The sequence below is a fragment of the Falco punctatus genome (genome assembly GCF_963210335.1).
Source record: "Falco punctatus genome assembly, chromosome: 3".
Classification (NCBI taxonomy): Eukaryota; Metazoa; Chordata; class Aves; order Falconiformes; family Falconidae; genus Falco; species Falco punctatus.
In genome coordinates, this window is record NC_137582.1 from 86,283,368 (window position 1) to 86,306,037 (window position 22,670).

At 44.1% G+C, this 22,670-nt stretch overlaps 1 protein-coding gene across 10 annotated transcripts in view; it reads left to right on the forward strand.

Moving 5' to 3' along the window:
* Positions 1 to 22,670, forward strand: part of TSNARE1 (t-SNARE domain containing 1) — a 515,090-nt gene that overhangs the window by 97,599 nt on the left and 394,821 nt on the right. For all 10 annotated transcript variants that reach the window (XM_080380510.1, XM_080380511.1, XM_080380503.1 and 7 more), the window contains one exon: positions 18,110 to 18,232. In XM_080380510.1, the coding sequence (XP_080236636.1) occupies positions 18,148 to 18,232 (85 nt within the window). In that variant the 5' untranslated portion in view covers positions 18,110 to 18,147. The remainder of the gene's footprint in view (positions 1 to 18,109; positions 18,233 to 22,670) is intronic.

Sequence of the window (22,670 nt, forward strand, 5' to 3'; positions counted from 1 at the left end):
CTGCAGTGAGTGGCTACCTCAACATTTTGAATTGAATATTTGAAAATTATTTTCAAAACATTTTCCTGCAAAAAAATGGCCTGGTAGAGGTATGTGTTTATTTACAGCAATTGAAGGGACTACCAATCCCTGCTGGAACTTGCACATAATCTGTTTTGCAATGAAACGATTTATTTTGAAGCATCTGCAATATGTACAGTGCCTGGCAGAATTTAATTGATGCAGTTATTTATGATACTTGGTTGAAATAGCAACGATATCTCCTGATTTTTATGAGCATGTAATCATTAGGGGACAGATTCTCATACCTTTCGTGGATAACATTTAATCCTTTGATTAAGGGTGCACAGAAAGGGAAGCGCCGTTCAATTTGAATAAATAGCTCTGGTCTCATTGTGGAATGAACCCATTAGACACAATTCTGTGCACCCTCCCTGTGCTGCCATGAACTTAATTGCCGGAATTGTTTGGGGTTTTCTATTTGACCTTAAACTATTTCGGTTATGCTCTAGTTGCAGTGGTTTTATTTCCTTCCTTACAGTGAGATTGGGTTTTGATTTGAAAGGTACAATGGGTAAGCTTTTCTATCTTATTTACATTTAAAGACAGAGTTTTCATCTTTGCATAGCTGACTTTTAGGGTTGGTTGTTTTTTGGTTTTTTTTATTGTTTGTTTCTTTGTTGTTTTTTTTTTTTTTTCCCCAGTGTTTCTCCCTCAAGTTAGCTGTGATTTAATCAGATTATTTACCAAAAGGAATATAAATATTGGAGAAGAAGAGCCATAGGCTTGTGAGTGGTTCTGGAAACTAAGATGTGTCCTTGGAGTTTCTGTGGTGGGTATTCAGAAGAGCTTAATGTGCTTTGGGACTCACCAGCCACAGTGTCGTCGTCCCCCCGCCCCCCCCTTGGGCTCTCCTGAGAGCTCTCCAAAGAGGTGCAGCTCTTGAGGAGAGGTGGGAGGGAATGTGGACCTTATGCTCCTTGGGAAGATCCATGTTGGGCAGCTATGCCCCATGCCTGTGACTGGTTCAGCCAAGGATATTTGTCTGGTCTGAAGCCATGTAAGGCCCATATGGTCCCTAGTTCTCCTTTGCTTTCAGGAGTTTGGACTTTCCTGTGGTTTATTCACAGAGCGAAGAAAGTAGCCAAACCCATTTGAGATCCCCTAGATCCTCCACTGAGATAAGAGGGGAAATTAAAACAAAAACCTATGGAAGGGGTGGAAACTCCTCCATTTCTCCAGTTATTTTTGCACAGGGACTTTTTCATTCTTCATGTCACTTTTTTATTTTTTTGAGGGGGGACCGGGTCAGGGAGGACACACTACAGGGACAGGTTACAGTGTCAAAACTCCTCTGTTCACCATTTCTTTTTTGGATATTTCTCTTCCTGCACAAGCTGTTCCATGCTTTTCACCTCATTCTTGAGTTTTCAGTTTCATTTTCCGATCAAAATGCTTTTCACTGTCACTGGCACCTTGCAGCTCTAATTTCCATGGATTATTTTTTGTCTGTGTAGGTTTGGATGGCTTCCCAAAGCTTTGAATGTAACACAAGCAAACGGTGCAACAGAACATTTGAAATACAAGTTCTTTTGGTCCCTGTCCCAACTTCATTACAGAGTCTCCTTCATTTTATGTTTTATTTATTTCATTTTCAGAACAATGCTTTCTTCAGGGTGAAAAAGTTTGTGAGACAAAAAATTTAAGTGAAAAACCGACTGCATGCATACAAAGAGCTTGAGGAAACAGTTCTCCTCAAATGGAGATCTTATCCTTTCCATAAAATCAAGCCACCAAAAAAAAAAAAACAAACAAAAAACAAACAAAACAAAACAAAAAAAAAAAGCCAAAAACAGTAACACAAATTGGCCCAGCAAGATTAGATGAGCTTGGATAGAGAATAAAAAAATAGTCGTGTGTGGGAGCATGTATTTCTATCCAATATTGCAGTTCCGTGTAACGATGTAAAGGGAATGCCTGCGTGATGAAAATGCAGCAAGCACTACCGTCGCAGACTGAGAGCAGGTACAGCAGAAGAGGGTCTCTCTCTCACCTCACCTCACCTCACCTTATTGAAGACCTAAATATTTTTATGCCTTATAACCACCTTGATTCACATGCATCCTTTACAGGTGTGCAATTATACAACATAATTACAGTATTTCTGTTAAGAGCAGTAAACCGAAGCTCAACACAGATGCATCTTTTGCACACTTTTCATCAGGTGTGAATTTAGCATCTGGTAGTTCCTTGCGCTTGTTCCTGACTTTAATCTCCAAAGACTCTTCACCTTCGTAAGTGCCCAGATGGATTTAGATTTGAGCCTGACTGAGCACAGAAGGATGTTCAGCCACCAGCCCTTGGTGGCTGATGGGTCCCTGGTGGTGGTCTTGCATTCTTCTTTCTGCCAAGTGTTTCTCTTCACTCTCAGGTGGTAGAGGTCTGGTGATTCGTGATAATATGGTTATCTTGAAATACAGATCTTGGGGTTGGGTCTAACTAATTTATAAGCCCAAGATACTGGGATTGAGTGGAGGGCATACCACAGTCATGGAAAGAGGCAAGGCAGAGCAGCTGTCCAAAAGAGGTAAATTTCAAGTATCCTGGCAGCTCGTGAACTGTCCACTTCTGCGCTTACCTGGAGGATTTCCTTCTGGTATTCTCTCATGAAGCGACAAACTGGGTCAAGGTAGCGATATGTCTATGCATGGTGGACCAAATCCAGACCAGTTATGTGATTACTTGTGGCTGCTTTGTGAAGACCATGAGAACAGGGCAAACAGAGCAAGGCTTCTCCTGGTGTTTTCCCACGTTCCCTGAGTCAGAGTTGGTACATTTGATACCATGTGATGGATTTGTTTTTTCTTCCTTTTTTTTTTCTTTCCTTTTTTTTTTTTTTTTTTTCCTTTTCCTTCTTCTTTTCATACTTCTGTGGCATTTTTCAGCCTGTGTAAGATTTTAGTATCCACAGCAGCTGTGGCATGGAGTTCTCTCATACCTAGACTTTACATGGAGGAGTATCTCCTTTCTTTCTTTCCTGTCTCCTTCTGGATTTGCTTCCTTACTCCCCAGTTCTTGACTGGAAGGAGAGGGGGGAGTTTGCCTATTCCAGGTGACTCAGGACTTCACAGGATGTTATTTTATGGGCTTTTCCCCCACCCCATAATTCTTTTCCCAGCCTGAAGAGACCTTACCTGTTCAGTTCTTCTGCTGTATTAGAAGAAAAGTGATAGACCTAAAGCACAGAAAAGAGAGGAGAAAATGAGAAATTTAATGGTAATTTTAATGTTTGTGGTTTTTTTTAATCTGTTGTATGTTTGTCCTTCCCAGAAGCTGCCTTCTTCCTCCACTCCCTCTTCTTACTTACACAGGCACCTCCAGTGTATTTTGGCTTGCTCCTCAGTCTTCTGGTTCTGCTGGCTTAAGTGTCTACCAGTAGCCATGGGTGTACCTTCTGCACATGCTGAGATTTCGGTGCTGTAATTTGGAGGCAGTTCCCACTCTTCTGCCAGTCCAGAAGGCTGAGCATCACCAGCCAAGTCTACCAGCTCCGTATTTGCCTCACAGGCCATCTCAGATGGTACTTGGCACCTATATTTAGACAAGAGCATCCCACGTTGTGTCCTGTCTTCATCAGGCTCTTATGCATGGCTAATTGTATAAAAAAAAATACTAACTGCTTTTTTGGTGGGAAAAAAAATTGCAGTCTGCATTTTTAAAGGCAACTTTGTGCTTACGTGCAGAATTTTATAGTCAGCTGTTTTGCTTTGGCTTGTTCAGGGCTTGGCTTTCTTCTCGCATGAGTCACGCGCTGAAGCGAAGCTGCTTTTTCTACTTGATATTTGCACTTGGTTCCCTTTGGTGCCATCATGTGCTACACGAGCTTATCAGCAGGAAGGAGGAGTCCCAAAGTGTGTGGCAAATGATACCGAAGCTGGGAAATGAGCTGAAACGGGGCTTTTTATGGTCTCTGGTTCATAACTGATTGGAGGCCATGTCAGAGCAGACCTGACCAATATGGTTTTCTCAGCATGATGGTGGATATACCCCAAAATATATCTGTCATTAGGGTGAAAGAAGGCTGGGAAGGCAATGAGTTTAGCTTCCGCCGGCTGCCTTGCGCTGTTAGCAGTCTCTGCTGCCTGCTTGGCAAATGCTTTCTGAGTGGAGCTGGTCTGGAGAAGACAAGCTCCTTTGACAGCACATATTTACACATCCACATGCTTCATGAGCGCTTTCTTGTCCTTCCCTGTAAGCCTTTCAGGTGCGGTGAAATCTCTTTTCTCCTGCTATGCCGATCCTGTGCTTGCCTACCGTGCCCTGCTGCAGGCAGGAGATGTGGTGGGAGGCTCTGCTCCATCGTGGAGAGCCTCCCCTCCCCAGCTGGTGAGAGGTGGCTGTTGGCATGCTTTCCTAGGATTCAGGCATATTTGTAGCTGTGTTTTTCTGTGGCATCCCTGTGGTAAATGCCTGTGGTCAAAAGCATCTCTATTGCTTTTTCTTCTTCAGTCCATGTTACGTAATTTTCATCCTGTTGCCTTGTTATGAGTAACCCCATCAATTCCTTGCTGGGCTGTGACATTGCACCTACTGAGGAGCATCCCTTGCCTTAAAAACTTCCTTTTTTTTTATTTGATGACTTATGTTTGGGGAGGAGGAAAGTTGAAATAAAGCTAGTGTATGTGCTCACCCTCCCTCCTGACGTAGGGGGATTGTGTTGTGGTTTAAAAATACAGACAGAAAGTCTTTCTGTGAACACCAGATTGGTGTGATATTAAGGACCACAAATAGTTAAGGGAGCAGCCATGTACTCCATCAGTGAGGGGTCTTGGCAAGGGTGAATGAGTTGGAATATTAAACTTTCTTTTTTTTTTTTTTTCTTTTTTTTTTTCTTTTTTTTGTCTTTCCAGTGTGTATGTTGGCCCAATGCAGCTTGGAGATTTTCCAGCAAATTAATTTGGCAGGAAAATTGGCTCACGGCATTACAGACTCCAGTCTGTGATTTGTGATGGGTGGCCACAGTGCAATCCTGAGGATCTTTCTGTTTTTTCTCATTGTTGGAGAACATGTATTTATGTTACTTGGTTTTACTTCATCTCACAGCATGGCCATTGTTTGGAAGTCTTTTGTAGTCTTGTGTGAAGGTACATAGTTGGAGTAACCGTAGAAGCACAATGGGCAGAGCAAGGAATAGAAATGTCAAAAGGGCTCTGGCCAGCAGAGGCTGGTGGTGTGTACCAGTTGGCCCTCCTCGCCTCTTCAAGAGCTAGATGATCTGTATTAAGAATGGAAGGCCATGAGTACTTATCTGGATGCCGTATTCCTAAGATGTTTTGCCACAGTAAATGTGGCCACTGTGGGTTTTTTTTACTTTCATTTGAGATTATACTTGTGGGGGAAGGCATGGGCTAATGATTTCACAGTTAGGTGATGGTTACATAGTAGTTGTCTCCATGCCCGCCTTGTAGCTACTCACTGCTTGGGATGGTGTTGAACTATTTCCTCCTTGCTGTATCCCTGAAATATTTGCAGATATCTGTTTCTCACCTTTGTTGCATGGGTTTGTGGCTCCGTCTTTTTGTCTTTTCAAAGGTGGCCTTTGCTTCCAGGGCATTCTGGCAAAGCCCCAAGCCAGCCTTATGCTCTCCTGCAAGGTCTCAGCATCCTGAGTTGGTGGTTGGCCTGGGCTGCCCACGTTCATCAACATTTCATGTTTGAACATGTTTTGTTTTGCCTTCCTGAGTGGTGACCTCTTACTGAAAAGAATCTTGGAAACTGCTGCATAGCATCTCTTCAGTTTTCTTTCAGTTTCCAATTAAAAAATCCTAACACCAAAAAAAACCCCACCAAGCAGAACATAACCCCTCCCAAACTTTCTCTTTCCCCCCCCCCAGATACTAGGTTTTGTTGACTGCTGTCCATCATATGGCCAATGTGATAGCTTTTAATTCTCTCCTCTCCACAGCCATCTGTTGACTTGATTTACACCAGGGGTCCTCAAACTTTTTAAACAGGGGGCCGGCGTGCGGATGAAGTGGCAAGCAGTCATCTGCGGCTGCTTGGTTCCCCCCCCCCCCCAGCCCCTGTGTGTGTGCATGTGTAAATACCGGGGGCCAGACTGAAGACCCTGGGGGGCCGTATCCAGCCCACGGGCCGTAGTTTGAGGACCCCTGATTTACACCATGCTTAACTAACTTCTGTCATCTCCCATGGTCTTGGTAGAAAACCTGAAATGAAGATACCAAGTTGTTTTCTGTTTCTTGACAAATCGTTACCAAAAGTAGAATTAGATTCTTCAGTTTCCCACTGTGTACTGTGTCTTTTCACCAGATCATGCTGGTTTTCATTTAGCCTTCTGGAGGATTTATTTATAATAAAACTAGTGGTGAACATTGGTGTAGATGAGAACTTAGGCTGGTGTGTATTCTGATCCTGTGCATTGAATAGCAGTATTTCTACTTTGGGAATTGGTACACAGGAAGCAGGAGATGTTGGGTTATGGGAGAGCAGGATCCTGGGATTTGAAAATCTATTACTTGACTAATTCACATATCCCATTTTACCCTGCGTCTTCTTCCCCTGCAGCATTGCAGGACTGTCAATCAAGATATTCCTGTGGACTCAGAACTGGTTGCTGTCTTGAGATGTATTTTTTCTTATTCTGCTGAAATTCAATATAAATTCATAAATGTTATTTCTAATTTTGTTAAGCTCACCTAGTGTGTTGCAGCTGGTCTTTGTCCATTGGTGCATGTGTATGTTTTATAATTAGTAAGTTTGTTCTAACTTCACAGTAGCAAACTAGACACTAGTTCCCTCTTCTCTGTGTTCCTCCTCCCAGTTTTTGTTACAGCAAATAGATATTAATATTCATGTTTTGTAACCGGAGAAAAGGCAGATGAAACCTGGATTCTGAACTGACTGGAAATTTAATTCTGCTGTTCACTGAAATATGTAATACTTCTGTGTTTGTCTGGCATATGGATAGATTAAGACTGTTCTACATGCAAGGTTCACAAAAAGTAGACAACATGGCAGAAAACAGCAAATAGAAGAAGGCAATGCAGGACAAAAAAAGAAAACCTTCAGTGGATTAGAACAGGCACTGTTTCAGAGCATTTGTACTAGGGAAATTCAGAGCTAGAAGCTGTCTAGATCATCTTCTCCTGCAGAAGCCAGAAGAAATGTTGCTTAACCGTTATTTTAATGTCACTGTAAAGAATAGAAAGGGTGGTATCACATCTCGGTCAAAATGAGCTAGCAGTGACCTGGCACTAAGTCATCTAAGCACTGCCATCCATATAGCCTGGAGAAGAACAGTAGGAAATGTTACATACAGCTCAGTGGCGGTAGACTCCAAAACATGTTTGGTCTCCCAAAGATAGTCTTCCTTCTTTCCTCCTGACCTAAATACCTCAGAATCAAGGAAGCCTGATTGCTTCTTCAGGTGAAAACATATCTGGGTCCTGAGGGCTGACCTTGCTAGTGCAATCACTTCGTCATTTATCACACTCGGCTGCTGCTTTTGGGAACCAAACCGTTGCAGTGTGTGCAGCCTTGTTCTTTGAAGATGGAAGGCATCCGTCTTTCCGTGGCATCTGAGATCCTTTTGATGGAAGACTTTTTCTAACAGCCCTGAACCGCTACTTTTGCTCTCAGAAAGTTTGTATGGCTTAAATGGGGGGTCTATGAATCTGAGATACCCAAACTAAACAAAATGTATCTAGTCCTTATTCTTGGCATTTGCCTAAGGCCAACCTGTCTCTGGTGCCGCTTAGCAGGATTTGAAGACTGCCTTTGGTTCTTTTGTGAGAAGACATGCAGTCAGGTTGACGTGGAAGAAAAGTCTGTGTATTGAAGTGGCAACTGGGATTGACATGAAAGGAGCACGACAGCTTCCAGATTGCTTGCCTTACATCTGCTCTTGGTGTCTGATACGCAGACATTTGTGTAGCGTGAAATGTATACAGATGATTTGAAGGCATTTGTTCCTTCCCATCTCTGTTCCTTATGGCTTCCTTCTCCTTTACATTGTGTGACAGTCCATCTAAATCTAAAGTCCTCTAACATCAATAGGAGGTCTTAGATGGAGCCTTCATGAGGTTGGTGAGGGTGGAGGTGCCTTGTGGTTGACAGGAAAGGGTCTGGTGTACCTGATGGGTGCTGTTAGCTGCAAATCTTGGGAATGACTGACTGATGAAAGAAGGAGGTAGGCAGCAGCTGTTGCTGTTGGGTTTGCATGGTGTTGCTGAGCTGGTGGAAAAACAAGATTAAGTGAAGGTTACATTCAGGTGTGCTGAGACTAGGCAGAGCTCTTGGTGTCATCCCAGTTAGAAGGACAGCAAACCATCTATTAGTGGCTCAGTATATATCTCCATAAAATGTCATGGGTGTCTTATCTCACTATCTCTGACTTCACAGCCTATCCTGATAGTATCTTTTCCCGATCCAAACTGCTGTGCTCCTGGAGGCATCTACGATGGCAGCTATACCACAGGGAAGAAAACCGCAATCTGTTAGAAAGTGCTCAGATGCTTTCCTTAAATAAGGCTTTGACGAGGAAGAATGCAAAAAGAGAATTTTTCTCATTGTTTCTTAGCATATATCTAGAATAGCAGCAGCAGCTCGTTTCTGAGATAATCCACACTGTTTTCGCTTTGCATCTACTCCACGATGCCTTAAGGCTGTGGGCGTTCACTCTGCTCTGTAGTACACTTCAGCTGGAGGAGGGTAGACAAGAGTGTGCTTCAGTTGAATAAGGTTGTGTACAGTCATAGGTGACGTTGTGCCTATCAAGTACTACCTATGTGTCTAGAAGTTTCTGGAAGCCAATTTGATTTGTACAAGGTCTGATTATAGTTATAACGTCCTGGGTTGTTTGGGGTTGTTTTTTGTTGTTGTTGTTGTTCTTGCTGTTGCCATATTTTGTACCGTGTCAACCTAGGCTAGACAGTGTGCCCCTCAGGCCATGGAGGCAGAGATTACTTCACTCTCCAAGGACCTTCCATCAGTATTAGAACTTAATTGGGAAGAAAAGTGGGAGGAAGCTTCCGTATTCCTGCATGCCCGGCCCTGCTGCGTGCAGGGTATTGCTGCTAGATTGCTCTCCTGCCAGTCATTTCTTCAGCTCCTGCACTGCTTTCCTCGCCTTGCCTGCCCAAAGCCACCCGAGAACATGACGTTAATATTACAAACATCACAAAAGATCCAGAGGAGCATAAATTACCTCAGAGGCGCAGACTGAAAAAGAAGAAAGTCATCCCCTACAGCTATTCTGATTGACCTCTGACAGTCGTGTTACGAGGCTCAGCGAGCACTCAGGGATTTGTGCAATTACATCGACTCAGTATTAAAACCATTGATTAAAAAACAAACAAAAAGAAGTGAGCAGCAGCAGGGCTTGTTCATATATTCAGGTTCTCTGAAAAAGAGGAAAGAGGCGTTTTTTCAGGTGAAAAGCATAAAGGTTTATTGAGTTTTGGTTTTAATAATTGAGAAGGATCCTGAGAAGCTAAAACGCGGCATATCTGTGATTCGAGTGACAGAGTTATGTCTGGGGAACAAACTGTTAGAGGGGATTTGGAAAAGCAGCATGCTTTGCACATATGCCCTTTCATCTCACAGCTTCAAAAATCTTCCATGTTAACCAAGTTAATCCTAGTACTCTGTATCTGCCTGTCCATTTTAAGGGCAGGGAGATAGAGGCAGATGTATGGAAAGCAAGGAGATGCTGAGCATTCTCTCTCCTTGTTTTTTGTGTGTACTGGCAGACAGTCTCCTAGCAAGAAATGAAAGAAGGTCAGTCTGTTTGGTTCATCTGAGGGAAGGTTAAGAGGCAACAGGGAGACCAAACAGCAAAGTTCAAGAAGTGAGAAGACACAGCTCTCCTAATGGAGTGGCTGGGGCTGATCCTTCATTAACTGGAGCCTCACAGAGAGTCTCAGGGAAAGAGGTGACCTGGTCTGAAGCAGAGGCTGTGGAGGCTGGTGCGTGAAAATCATAGAATGATAGAAAGGTTTGGGTTGAAAGGGACCTTAAAGATCATCTCATTCCAACCCCCCTGCCATGGGCAGGGACACCTGCCACTAGACCAGGTTGCTCCAAGCCCCATCCAGCCTGGCCTTGAACACTTCCAGGGACGGGGCATCCACAGCTGCTCTGGGCAGCCTGTGCCAGTGTCACAGTAAAGAATTTCCTCCTTTATATCTAATCTGAATTTACCCTTTTTCAGTTTAAAGCTTTGCAAAAGCCCTTGTAAAAAAGTCCTCCTCCAGCTTTCTTGTAGGCCTCTTTAGAAAGTACTGGAAGGCTGCCATAAGGTGGCCCCAGAGCCTTCTCTAGGCTGAGCAACCCCAGCTGCCTCAGCCTGTCCTCACAGGAGAGGTGCTCCAGTCTCTGATCATCTTTGTGGCCTCCTCTGGACTTGCTCCAACAGGTCCATGTCCTTCTCACATTGGGGCTTCCAGAGCAGAATGCGGTACTGCAGGTGGGGTCTCACGAGAGCAGAATAGAGGGGGAGAATCACCTCCCTTGACCTGCTGGCCATGCTTCTTGTGGTACAGCCCAGGATACGGTTGGCTTTCTGGGCTGCAAGCACACACTGCTGGGTCATTTTGAGCTTCTTGTCCACCAGCACCCCCAAGTCCTTCTCCTCAGGCTACTTTCAACCCATTTTCTGCCCAGCCTGTATTTGTGTTTGAAGATGATTTGTGTGAAATTATCTGCCCTTTCTTTATGAAGAAGGTCAGGCTGGTTGGATTTTATCTGGATTAAAAACATCAGAAAAGTGTATCTCTAGTTGCTCACCCAGAAATGGGAGGTGCCATCATCGCTAATCACTTCTGCAGCCCCCAGTGAAGGCACTTCTCCATCAGCAAAGTGGTGGTAGAGCTGGAAATAGAGTACAGGAGTGCTGTCCCTCTCAGCACCCCTTACATTCATGAATGGCAGGTAATTATTATCCAACCTGTCTATGATTTTAAGCTGAACAGTAAACAGAAACATTCTGCTTTGTGGTAGCGGTGCCATTCCCCAGGCAGGAGAAATCCTGGTGAGGAGCTCAGCAGCACCAACAGGCCAGTGTGAAATTCAGAGCAAGAAATTCACCTGGATTCTTGGTCTTGGCTTCAGCTGACTATTAGCCTGCCAGAAGTGCCACTGAATCCACAGCCAAGTTCCTAATGCTGTTTCCTAAGGAATCTGGAGGTCTTCCCTATGATGTGATGGACCTGTCCTGAAAAGACTGAATGCTGAGCCTGGGATGCGTGCAAATGCAAGACTGGAAATTGTTGTGAGTCTGGAAGCTTCATGTCTGCAACCACTTATGCAACAGATCACAGTGCCTGTGTGACCTCTTCCTCCCATCACATAAACAGCCGCCACCTGCGCTTGGATGATGCGGCTAGTTAGATACCAAGGAGGGATTCCAGTTTATGGATGTCAAATACCAGAGGCTTTTTGGAGAGGTTGTGTAATCTCCATCCTTGGAGATATTTAAAATGCAACTGGACACAATCCAGGGCAAGCTGATCCTGCTTTGAGCTGGGGTGGTCAGCCTAGGTGGTCTCCTCAATGATACTGTGATGTTGAACCATATCTCCAGCTTGTCCAGGTCCCTCTGGATGGCAGCATGACCCTCAGTATCAGCCCCTCCTCCCAGTTTGGTGACATCAGCAAACTTGCGGAGTATACACTCTGCTTCATCATCCAAATCATGAATGATGTTAAACAGGATTGGACCCAGTACTAACCAGTGACCAGTACTGCCTGGTCTTATCACCTCTAGGTGTAAGAAGACCTTCCCCATGTCGCTTGTTCCCTGAGGTGCTCTATCCTTCTTTGTAGGCTTTCCCAATGTCTCATGTCATCTTTCCTGCTTTAGTTTAGAGCTGTTCTCTTGTCTTAGCCAACAGGAATGAAGGGAATGTTTTCCTCCCTGTCTTTTCGCAGCAGCTTTGCACAGATTTGAAGGCTCAAGTTTTCCATCAATCTTCCCTTCTATAGCCAAAGCAGCCCCATTTACTCAGTCTTTCCCAGCAGGTCATGTTTTCGTGACCTGTTGTCATTCTCCAAGTTCCCTTTAGACTCTCATCAGTCTCTGGCAAAATCTTTGCTGGAGCTTGTTGCCTGCAGGTGAGGACTCTGCACTGTGGGGTCGAGCAAAAGGTTTATTTTACCTGTCTAAAGATTGTAATCCTATTTAAACATCCTGTGATGATGTCTGCCACCTTTACATGAAACATCATTGCAGATTCCTGTTCAGCTTGCAGTCTATAGCATCCATCCGTATTTCTCTGCAGCACTGGCGAGTTGTTCCCCATCCTCTGTGTATGGACTTGATTGCTGCTTCTGAATTCAGGTCCCTGCAGTTGACGCAAATTATGTAGCGTCTTTTGTCAAACATCACTTCTGGTTTGTTAGCATTGTTCTGAATGCTGAAGTCGTCAGCTAACCTCCCTGTTTGGTGGCCTGTGTGCGTTTAATGAGGCTAATCCCTGTTCCATCACACAGCTCACTGCTCAGATTACAAATGGAGAGAGCAGAGACTGGTGGGCTTGACACAGTTTCTTCTTTGGTTATGACAACAGCCCACTGGGAGTATTTTTCTGCTAATAATAATAATAAAAAAATTCACCTGCACCTCCAATCCATTTCTTCTGCCATGCAAGGAAACCCCTAATAGCATAAAGCTGTAGTATCTCCTGTTTCTCTGCTAACTCTATTGCCAGCTAACTTGCCGCGTAAAGAGGTTGACGTTGGTTAGATGTGACATGTTGCCAGGTGCATGCTGGCTGTTACTGTTTTTTATCATCAGGTACTTTTAGTGAATTTATTCCAGTGTTTTTGCAGGAGGTGGAAATGAACTGATGGGTTGCAATTCTTCTTATTCTTCCTTTCTCCACCCATTTAGTAAATACACACAGTAAGGATCTTCCAGTTTGCCAATGGGGCCGTGAATGGTTCTCAAGCTGCTTCAGGTGTCATAGGAGGAAAATCACAGAGTCCCAGAAACAGAGGTAGGAAAGGACCTCTGGAGATCATCTTGTCCAACCCCTCTCTTCAGAGCAGGGTCACCTAGAGCAGGTTGCTCAGGCCTGTGTTCACTCAGGACTTGACTGTCACCAAGGATGAGGACTGTATAACCTCTCCACACAACCTGTGCTGGTGTTTCACCACCCTCACCACAAAAACAAAAACACAACCAAAAAAACCAACCAAACACCACCACCACAACAGAAAACCCCAACACCCAAACCAAAACACCACACCAAACAAAAGAAACAGATTATTTTCTTTTTTGAGTGGAATTTCCCATATTTCAGTCCATCCCCATTGTCTCTTGTCCTGTCACTGAGCACCACTGTGAAGAGTCTGGCTCCGTCACGTTTATTTCCTCCTGTCAGATGTTTATGCACATTAATTACCACCCCCCTGCCCTGAGCCTTCTCTTATCCAGGCTGAACAGTCTCCGTTCCCTCAGCATCTCCTCACATATCAGATGCTCCTGTCCCTTAATCATCTTCATGGCCCATTGCTGGATTTGCTTCAATATGTCTATGTGTGTCATCCTTTTCCATTTATTTCCAGTACGCTCATGTCTTTCTCAGTCAAACTCAACTTTAAAACCATCTGCCTTGTCTGAAGTGCTATCATGGTTTGACCCCAGCCAGCAACTAAGCACCACGCAGTTGTGTGCTCACCACCCCCCCAGCAGGATGGGAGGAAGAGAATTGGAAGGGTAGAAGTATGTAAACTTGTGGTTTGAGATAAGAACAGTTGAAGAATCAAAATGATAATAATAGTAATAAATAATAAATTGTAATGAAAAGGAAAATAAGAAAAATAGAGAAAAATAAACATTAAGGAAGACAATTGATGCAAATGAAAACAAATACTCATCACCAAACAACTGATGCTTGGCCAGTCCTTGAGCAGCAGCCCCCCAGCCAGCCTTCCCTGTTTTTTGTTGCTGAGCACGATGCCATGTGGTCCGGAATACCCCTGGGGTCAGCTGTCCCGGCTGTGTCCCCTCCCAGCTCCTTGTGCCCCCCCAGCCTGCTGGCTGGTGGGTGGGGTGAGGAGCAGCAAAGCCCTTGGCTCTGTGTGAGCGCTGCTCAGCAGGAACCAGACATCCCTGTGTTGTCAGCGCTGTTTCCAGCACAAATCCAAAACACAGCCCCATACGAGCTACTGTGGAGAAAATTTACCCTATTGCAGCCAAAACCAGCACAAGTGCTCTCTAACCTATTTCTTACACGCTGAAATTTTATCTTTCATTCCTACTACTAATAATGCTGGCCATCTGAATGTCCCTCTGAATGGAGACTGATGTGTATAGGGGAACTTTTAAATATTTTTGCCTGCCAGTATCTTTCCCGATCCAAGAAACATGAACCAACCCTTTCCTTGAGATCCTACATTCTACTATTCTATTCACTGCATGACTGACTACTACAGGATATACAAAGCAAGATGTAGGTGCATGTCATTAAAATACAAATTCATGCCTGTAGCAGGATGGATGTCCTTTTAGTCTGGCTTGGGTGTGGTTTTTCCTTCATTTATATTTTAGGTGATAAGGATAAAGCTGTAGTGAAATCTTTTTTCTTTTTTTTTTTTTTTTTTCCTTTTTCTCCCCTGTATCTAGTATGTTAGGCAATGCTTGTATGTTTGTACAAACTGCCTTCACAGTAAATTGGACAAGTCTCCCTGAGGAGCAATAGACAAAAAGACTTGGGAGGACCCATGGGGATGGGGAGGAAAATGCTTTTATTGCCAATCAAATTAAATGCATTTATATCTGCTCTTAAATTTTCCTGTAAATATATTACTGTGGGCTAGGAGCGTGGTTCCGGAGCTGTTTTAATGAGAGATATTTCAATGGCTTAGGTGGATGGGGTGCGAGGTGAGTGTTGCAAAAAAGATTGGTTAAATGAAAAGAAAATATTTCATTTTCAGTTCTTTCTTATTTTCTCCTTTACAGGGAGAAAAAGTTTTAAAATGGGAGCATGCTTTGAAAATGATAAATCAACACAAAACATTTGGAGTGCTCTAAAAGCCTTCCTTCTCTCCTGCTTTCACACCACTCTGTTGGGGAAAAAATAGATGCATTCACTGTTTGCCAAAGAAACACTTGCCCAGTTGTAATCAAGTCATTTTACAACGTGGTGTAGACTTTCACTCCACGTTTGTTTTATGTGGCCTTGGGGAAGTCGTGGCAGCAAATGCTTCTACTTGCTTATCTCTAAAAAGAAAGGATGAGTCAGGATCAGTCTCTGTATAAGAGGCTGTTTTCAAGCTGTTTGGTTTTCCCACTTCCCTGCTTACAGCACTCTTAATCTGTAGCCACACTGGGAGGTAAATAAAAGAAGATAACACCTTACCCCTGCCCAGAAATGTTCTTGCAACTATCTTCCATGTGCCCTTATTTTCCCAGGTAATGGGAGCTATGGGCTTACCTGAGACCTGGGAGAGGGGAGGTGTGTTCCCAAGTCTACTACAGGCTTCCCAAGTGAATCTTCATCTGTTTCTTGTAGTGTTCAGGGGTTGTGATGAAGAACTTAAATCAAGACATCGTAGATTATACTTCTGTGGTGCTTGTTGTTCTACATGCTTGATGTGAGTGGTTGTTGTGTTGTTGAGTGTCTTGGAAACCCTTGGTTCGTAGATGGCATCTTTTAACTTCCTCTCTTGTTTGCTTCATTTTCTGTCTCCTCAACGCGCACACAAATACACACACTCATTCCCTCTCTGGAAGCTTGGGCTACTGCAGGGTGGCTGCCGTAGGCTTGGACTGAAGGCCATTCTCCTAAAATGAAGGATTTATGGCCCAGGGGCACCTGCAGCCTCAGATGCTAATTATGGGTGTACGTGGTACACTGAGGTTGGGTAGGCAAGCTATACTCGGGATTTTCTCCACTTTTAATGGATTTACTTCCCATCCCTTGCTCTCTCAAAGCAGTTGCACTTTCATCATCTTTTTAAGTGTCTTACCCAGTTAAGGGAGGATGGTGAGTGATTTTCTTTAGTCCTAGAGTTTCCCTGTCTGGCAAATCTCAGCAGTAATTTTTTCCTTGGTTTTGAAACTTTGAAAGAAAAAAAATGAGAATGAAGTACAAAATTGTCTGAGACCATTAGGCTGTTCCCAGTACAGTCCAGAACAGGGAATTTGTGGTGTTTTTCTCTCCATGGAGGACAAACCAAAGGAATAGTTGCAAGTACACCGCTGTGTCAGTGCACCCCAAAAGAGACTTCAGCCCTTTGCTGGGGCATGTGTCAATGCATACATCAGGTCATCACGCAACATGTAGCCATGTGTCAAGAAGCTCTTACAAGTTGGAGGCTGTTCCCAGCTCTTCACATGTCACAGGGATGACTGGTCCAGGCCGTGCACAGTTTGAGTGTCCAAGCCCAGGATGGAGCACTGCATCTCATGTCATCCAGCCTTATACCCCAACATCTTCTTAGTACAAGAAAGGCATGGAGCTGTTGGAGTGGGTCCAGAGGAAGGCCACAAATGGTCAGGGGGCTGGAACATCTCTCCTATGAGGAAAGGCTGAGAGAGTTGGCGTTGCTCAGCCCGGAGAAGAGAAGGGTCCAGGGTGACCTTACTGTGGCCTTTCAGTACTGAAAGGGGACTTATAAGAAAGATGGGGGACAGGCTTTTTAGTAGGACTTATCACTATAGGGCAAGGGGTCATGGTTTTAAACTAAAAGAGATTCAGACTAGATACAAGGATGAAATTTTTTTACGAGGAGGGTGGTGAAACAATAGACCAGGTTGCTCAGAGAGGTGGTAGATGCCCCATCCCTGGAAACATTGAGGGTCGGGTTGGACTGGGCTTTGAGCAACCTGATCTAGTTGAAGATGTCCCAGCTCATTGCAGTGGGATTGCACTAGATGGCCTTCAAAGGTCCCTTCCCACCCAAACTATTCTGTGATTCTGCCATTGCACTAAAGAGGTTGCAACATACTTGTTGGTGAGGGTGGTTTGTTGGCCCAGTTTTTTGGTTGTCCTTCAGTTAACAAATGACATTTGTAAGACAGAGCAACTCCCTACATGGAGGGCAGGTGTTACTCTTGGTCATCTCACACCAGTGTGTCCTCTCCATGGGACTCTCCTGTGCTGCTAAACTGCGGCATTACTGCATTGCTGCTTGATGAAGGGTTACCCAGTAGCCATCATGGTCGTCTACCTGTTTAGGTGGTAGACACACTTTTTTGGGGCGTTTTTTCGTAGCCTTGGCGTAAGGAGGCAGCAGACAGGGTTGGTACGGTATCATACCCCAACTGATGCAGCACCTTTATCTCTTCTTTTCTTTGCCCTCGTCATCTCCATGCCTTAGGGTTGAACTATTTTTAACATGAAAGTCTTGGGACCTTGCTGATATGCTGGAGGCTATCTGGTCCCACGGTGCACCAACGCCTGTGGATGGGGAGGTGGGAAGGGGGAACAAGTAGTCTTCCTTTGTCAGCACTGCATTGATTTCATTCTGCTCCTGCTACCTTGGGCCTTGCAGCGTTGTGTTTTTTTTTTTGTTTTTTTTTTTTTTTTTTTTTGTTGTTGTTGTTGTTGTTGTGTTTGTTTTTTTTTAAACAGCAAAGAAAAATAACTCTGGCTCCAATATTTATACTAGAGGCCCAGGAGCTTATAATATAGCAGTAAACTGTCTCTTTTGAGAGCTCATCAAGACTGCAGTATGATGGATAGACTCCTAGCCAGCTGTGTAGTGGTAATGTTCCAGAAGACAGCATTATCTTTTTTTGATCGAGTGCCTAGTTTTTGCCTACCAGCTCAGGATCTCAAAGCACCTTGTGAACAGCAAGGAATTAAAGTATTGCCGTGGCTGAAACAGATAAGTGGTTGCCCTTTATCCCTGGCGAAAATAAGGCATGGGGAGGTCAAATGATTTGTTTGCCCCCAAGATCAGCTGTAGTCCAGGAGACCTGGATTTTAGTGATTTTATTTTTCACAGGTGGGTGGCCTGAAGTATGGAGATAGTCCTAAATTTTTTCCTTCCCCTTTTTTTTCTTTCTCCTTTTTTCTTAGAATACTGGGCTTTAACTGACTTTTAACGGTGTTTTATTGGTCTTTTTCTGTTTTCTTAGCTTTGAAGTATAATCCTGCATCCATTGCTATCTAGAAAATGTCTTATGGATCCATTGATGGGAGTGGATTTGGGAGCAGGAATCCATTTGGAGGCCCTTCAAGACAAGGCTATCAACCTCTCGGTAAAGTATTGATCCCTTGCTGTAATTTATTCTGCTTGACTCGCTGAGGACTAAAGTTTTACTTGCCTATGTTCAGTGTGGCTGATGTATAAACATCACATCTTCCTAGAGGTCATTTCTGAAAACCAAGCTTTCACTGGGTTCAGTTTGTATAATGAGGCACCATATCTTACCATGCTTAGGACCTGAGGCCACAACATGGAACAGCAGCACTGATGAGGATTTTGGAGGTATCTGGGGGGAAATACAAGAAGAAAAGTAGCACATTTTCTAGACCTGATCATGACCTCCGTCATCTACCCAGCACTCTTGCAAGAAGTTTGTCTGAATGGTTGCTCTGCGGTGGGCTGCAGGCACACAGATGATGGGAATAGACGGGAAGATGTGCAAAGGGCAGTGGGCTGTGCTCCCACAGAGGGTAACTTAAATGCTGTGGAGGCTGCTTGAATCTGGGAAATGTGCTCAGATGTGGCAACAGGGTCAAAAACTTGTTCAGGACATGCTGAAGCTATAAACAGCGTCTTGCAAATGACTGTGGATTCTATTTTTGTGGTACGTTTTTAAGTAAAGACCAGATGTGTTTTCCTTACCTGTAGCCCTCTTGCCCCAAAGGCCTCTAGAAATGCTGAAGCAGCATGAGAAAAGCATTCAGGTGTCCACCTGTGTATCTGAAATGGTCTCAAATGTCCAAGTCAAAGCCGCGCTTCATAGAAGCAAATTCATAATGTAACTGTCATAATGTGGAGTGTAGCTATCATTATAACCTCCTGCTTTAGCGGGTTGAAGACGTTGACTCTACCATGTCCCCTTCTTGAGACAGGCAAGTTGTAGGAGGCATCCTTTGGCAGAAGGACACTGGGTAGCGCAACACTTGTCCCTGTTGACGTGGGGCTGGCTCGTGCATGGAGGTGGAAGGTAGGTGTCATCCTGCCCACTTCTGAGCTGCTGTTTGAGAGGCCAGCCCATGTGGGCATGGGTAGATAAGATCACATCTCCAGCTGGCCAGATGTGCACCAGATCCCAATCCATATGGGCAACTGCTGTAGGGCCAGATCTGGGTTAATCTAGTGTGGCTTTTAGTGAGCCTTGTTAGCTGGAGTATTATTTTTGCATTTAATTTTGCACCTGGGTCTGGCTTGTGCTGCAGGGTGAGGCTGCAGTGGCTGCAGTGTAGGCAGGAGTGGGAGTTCAGACCTCTGCAGAAGCATCAGGAGAGGGGATCTTGTAGCATTGTGACAAAGGGCTGTGTTAGCACTTTGCACAAGGGAACACCACCACTGCTCTCTTCAGTTGCCTTTTGACTGGGCTGTTCATTAATGCAGCCTAACTTGGTTTTCAGGTTTTGAGGCTTGCAAAAGTTCTTCAGGAAACATTGTTTTGCAAATAGGTATTCCCCCTGGATGGAAATAGAAAAAAAGACATAGAGGTTTCTCTTGCTTTTCTGTTTTCTTATGAGTTTGGGTTGAATTGTGATTATTTTTTTTCTTTGAAGATGGAGAAGGTATTGAATTAAGCACGAGTTGTCTGTTCAGTTGTAAATAGTGATTTTTAGGCTATTCTACAAGGCAAAATTAAAGGCATAAAAGCAAGAAAGAATGGGATACTTGGGCACAATGAAAGAACCATATGAAAAGAGAATTGAAATGTGGACTAGGCAAATGATGAATCTCAGTGCATTGTAGGTGATGTTAAAAAAGCCTGAATACTCATTTTGCTGTATGAAAGGACCACTATTTTTAATGCAAATGCACAGAATAATTCAAGACACTTTCAATCTCTAAATATTTGAGGAGGTACCTCATTGTGCCCAGCTTGCCCATCATTTAGCAGTTACTGATGTGACGCTGAAGCCACCCTCAGTGGATTGCAAAAAGCAGCTGATGTAGAAACATTAGCTTTCTCAAGACAGCTACAGTCTGTTGGCTGCCCAGCCAAAGCCTGTTAACATGTTGGCTTACATCTTTGAGTTGAGTGCCGACATCATCTTGGGTGGCATGGTGATGGACACGTCTCCGAGGTCTTCCAGGGCTGATTTTCCCAGCAAACCAAAATCGGTTGTGGACTTGCTAAATACCAAGTTGGTTCCTTGGCTGGGCATTGCTGTGGAAAGGCTTGCAAGCGAAGGAACAATTGATTGCGTTGGCCAAGGGCAGCCTGGAGAAGCTCTTCTCCTTTCTGTGCATCTCAGAGATGTTCATCTGAACCTGTGTAGCTCCCCATGCTCCTTTACCATGGGAGTGTGAGTAAAACATGCCGCATGTCTCTTGTTGTAGTATCCCCAAATCCTGTCAGTGATTAAGTGTCGGGAGAGTGGAATGCAACACTAATTGTCTCCCTCCTGCTTCTGAAAGATGGATGACTGGCTTGTGGAGAAAATCCGCCTGCTGTATTAGATCATGGTACAGCTGGAACAAAAGAGCATGGCCTTCCTGCTGGCATACGTATGTCTGCTCGCAGGGGGAGCAGACCTTGCTGGGCATGTGCTGCATGTGCTCCAAACCTCCTCTTCTTTTTATAGGTAATAAATAAATAAAGACAGGTACCAGCATCCTATACAGCAAGTAGTTACTGTCCAACGGTAGTGTGTGGTCCAGTGGTAATTCAGGCACCCAATAGAAAACCCTGAGATCCTGCAACAGTAAAAGTGATGGGGATGGCACTGCTTAATAACCTTCCAGTAATAAATCAGCATGGAAGTCAGGTACAAAAACCAAACAGGTTCCCAGCCCCAGCTCGCCCAAGAAGCTGGAGGCTTGTCACAGCAAGTGATTAGACAGTGAAATGGGAAAAAAAAAAAAAACAAAAAACACCAACCCCCCTGGAGACTTCATTTTTGAAATCTTTATTTGCATGAAAAATGGCAAAGAAAATAGGGCTTAGGGTTTGGTTTTTTGGGGAGGTTTTGTTGTTGTTGTTTGTGTTTTGTTGTTGGTTTTTTGGTTGTTTTTTTTTTTTTTTTTATAGAGGCAAGACGGTGTCCCCTGTCCTAATACCCACCTGTCCATCTTAGCTGCATTTCTTCTGTGCTCAATCTGAATGTGTTGCCAAGGCTGGGAAAGATTAATTACTGGAAGGTGCTTTCTCTTGGCCCTGGGCCAACGTGATGATGGATGGACTTACAGCCCATCACGGGGCTAGGTGGCGGCTGCCCTTGCTGACCAGCCTAATTAAAGAGATCTGCAGGCTCCATTTTCAGCAGCTTTGGGAAGAATCCTGGAGGCAGGGGTTTTTTTGAGTTTGGTTTGCCTGGGACTCCTGGGTGTCAGAGAACTCTGGTTCAGGCTCTGCTTTTATGGTGTTGCTGGATATTCAGAATTTCTTAGGGGACAATGCTCCCACACCTCCAAAGTATACTTTTTTTTTTTTTTCCCTATTGGAAATTGTTGGGAGGAAAGAGAGATTGCACCCAGCAAAACTCATATGTTCTGTAGCCTTAACCAGGGACCACCCCAAAGATGTGTCATAAGTGAGACCACCAGGATTACTTGCAGTATAGCAGTTTAGGAGGTTGACTGTGTCATCCCACAGACACTGAAGAACAGCAAGGAGTGGCAATTGGAAGAGTAAGCGTTGCAGTTGTATGACATGCCCTCCTCCAGCGGTGTCTATGTTTCATGTCCTCATTCTGCTCAAAAAAATCCATGTAAACCCAAGTGTTACCCTGTTTGTTTGTAGGAGCTTCGCTGGGCTTCAGCTGTGCATTGGTGTTGCATGGAGAAGTTGTAAATTAGGCAGTAGAAAGCTGTTATTTTTCTTTTCATTTTTTAACCTGAGAAATGAAAAAGATTGAAATTACTTCAGAAGGGGGTTTTGGTTTTTTCCCAGTAGTGTGACTTGTCTAAAATAAACAGAGACCAGACGCTGTGCAGTAGTAGGAATTAAACCCTGAATTCTCACCATTTTGATGTGTGCAACATGCACCCTCTACCACGTTCAACCTATCTTCCCCAAACCATCTTGTGGAGAAAGGGAACAAAACGTGCTGCACACAGGGAAGCATACAGGTCAAGGAATTCAAATATCTTGAATTAAAATACTGCAAGCCAGGAAATTTTTAACATTGGTTTTATTAACTTTACTGTGCCCTGAACATTAAATGCCAGATTTGAACAGGTGAGGATAATTTCATATTCCAGAGGTGCAGTGTTTCTAGGTGTGCTCAAGGGACCGTTGGATCAGTGCTTAATTTTAGTGTGACTTCGTCTAGAGCATTTTTCCTTCGGTTGCTCATGAAGATACTGTATGGGACACTGGCCAGAGTTGTACTCAAGATATATTGCACATGTGTCTTTCTCCTTGTCTGCTAGGTTGGTTATCTTGTCACAGAATGAAATTAGATTGGTCCATGTAAGTTGTTCTTGGCAGTGTTCACTGGGTATATGTCACCTAATTATCATTTTGATACTTAGCAATTGTTAAATTATTTGTTCTAACATTT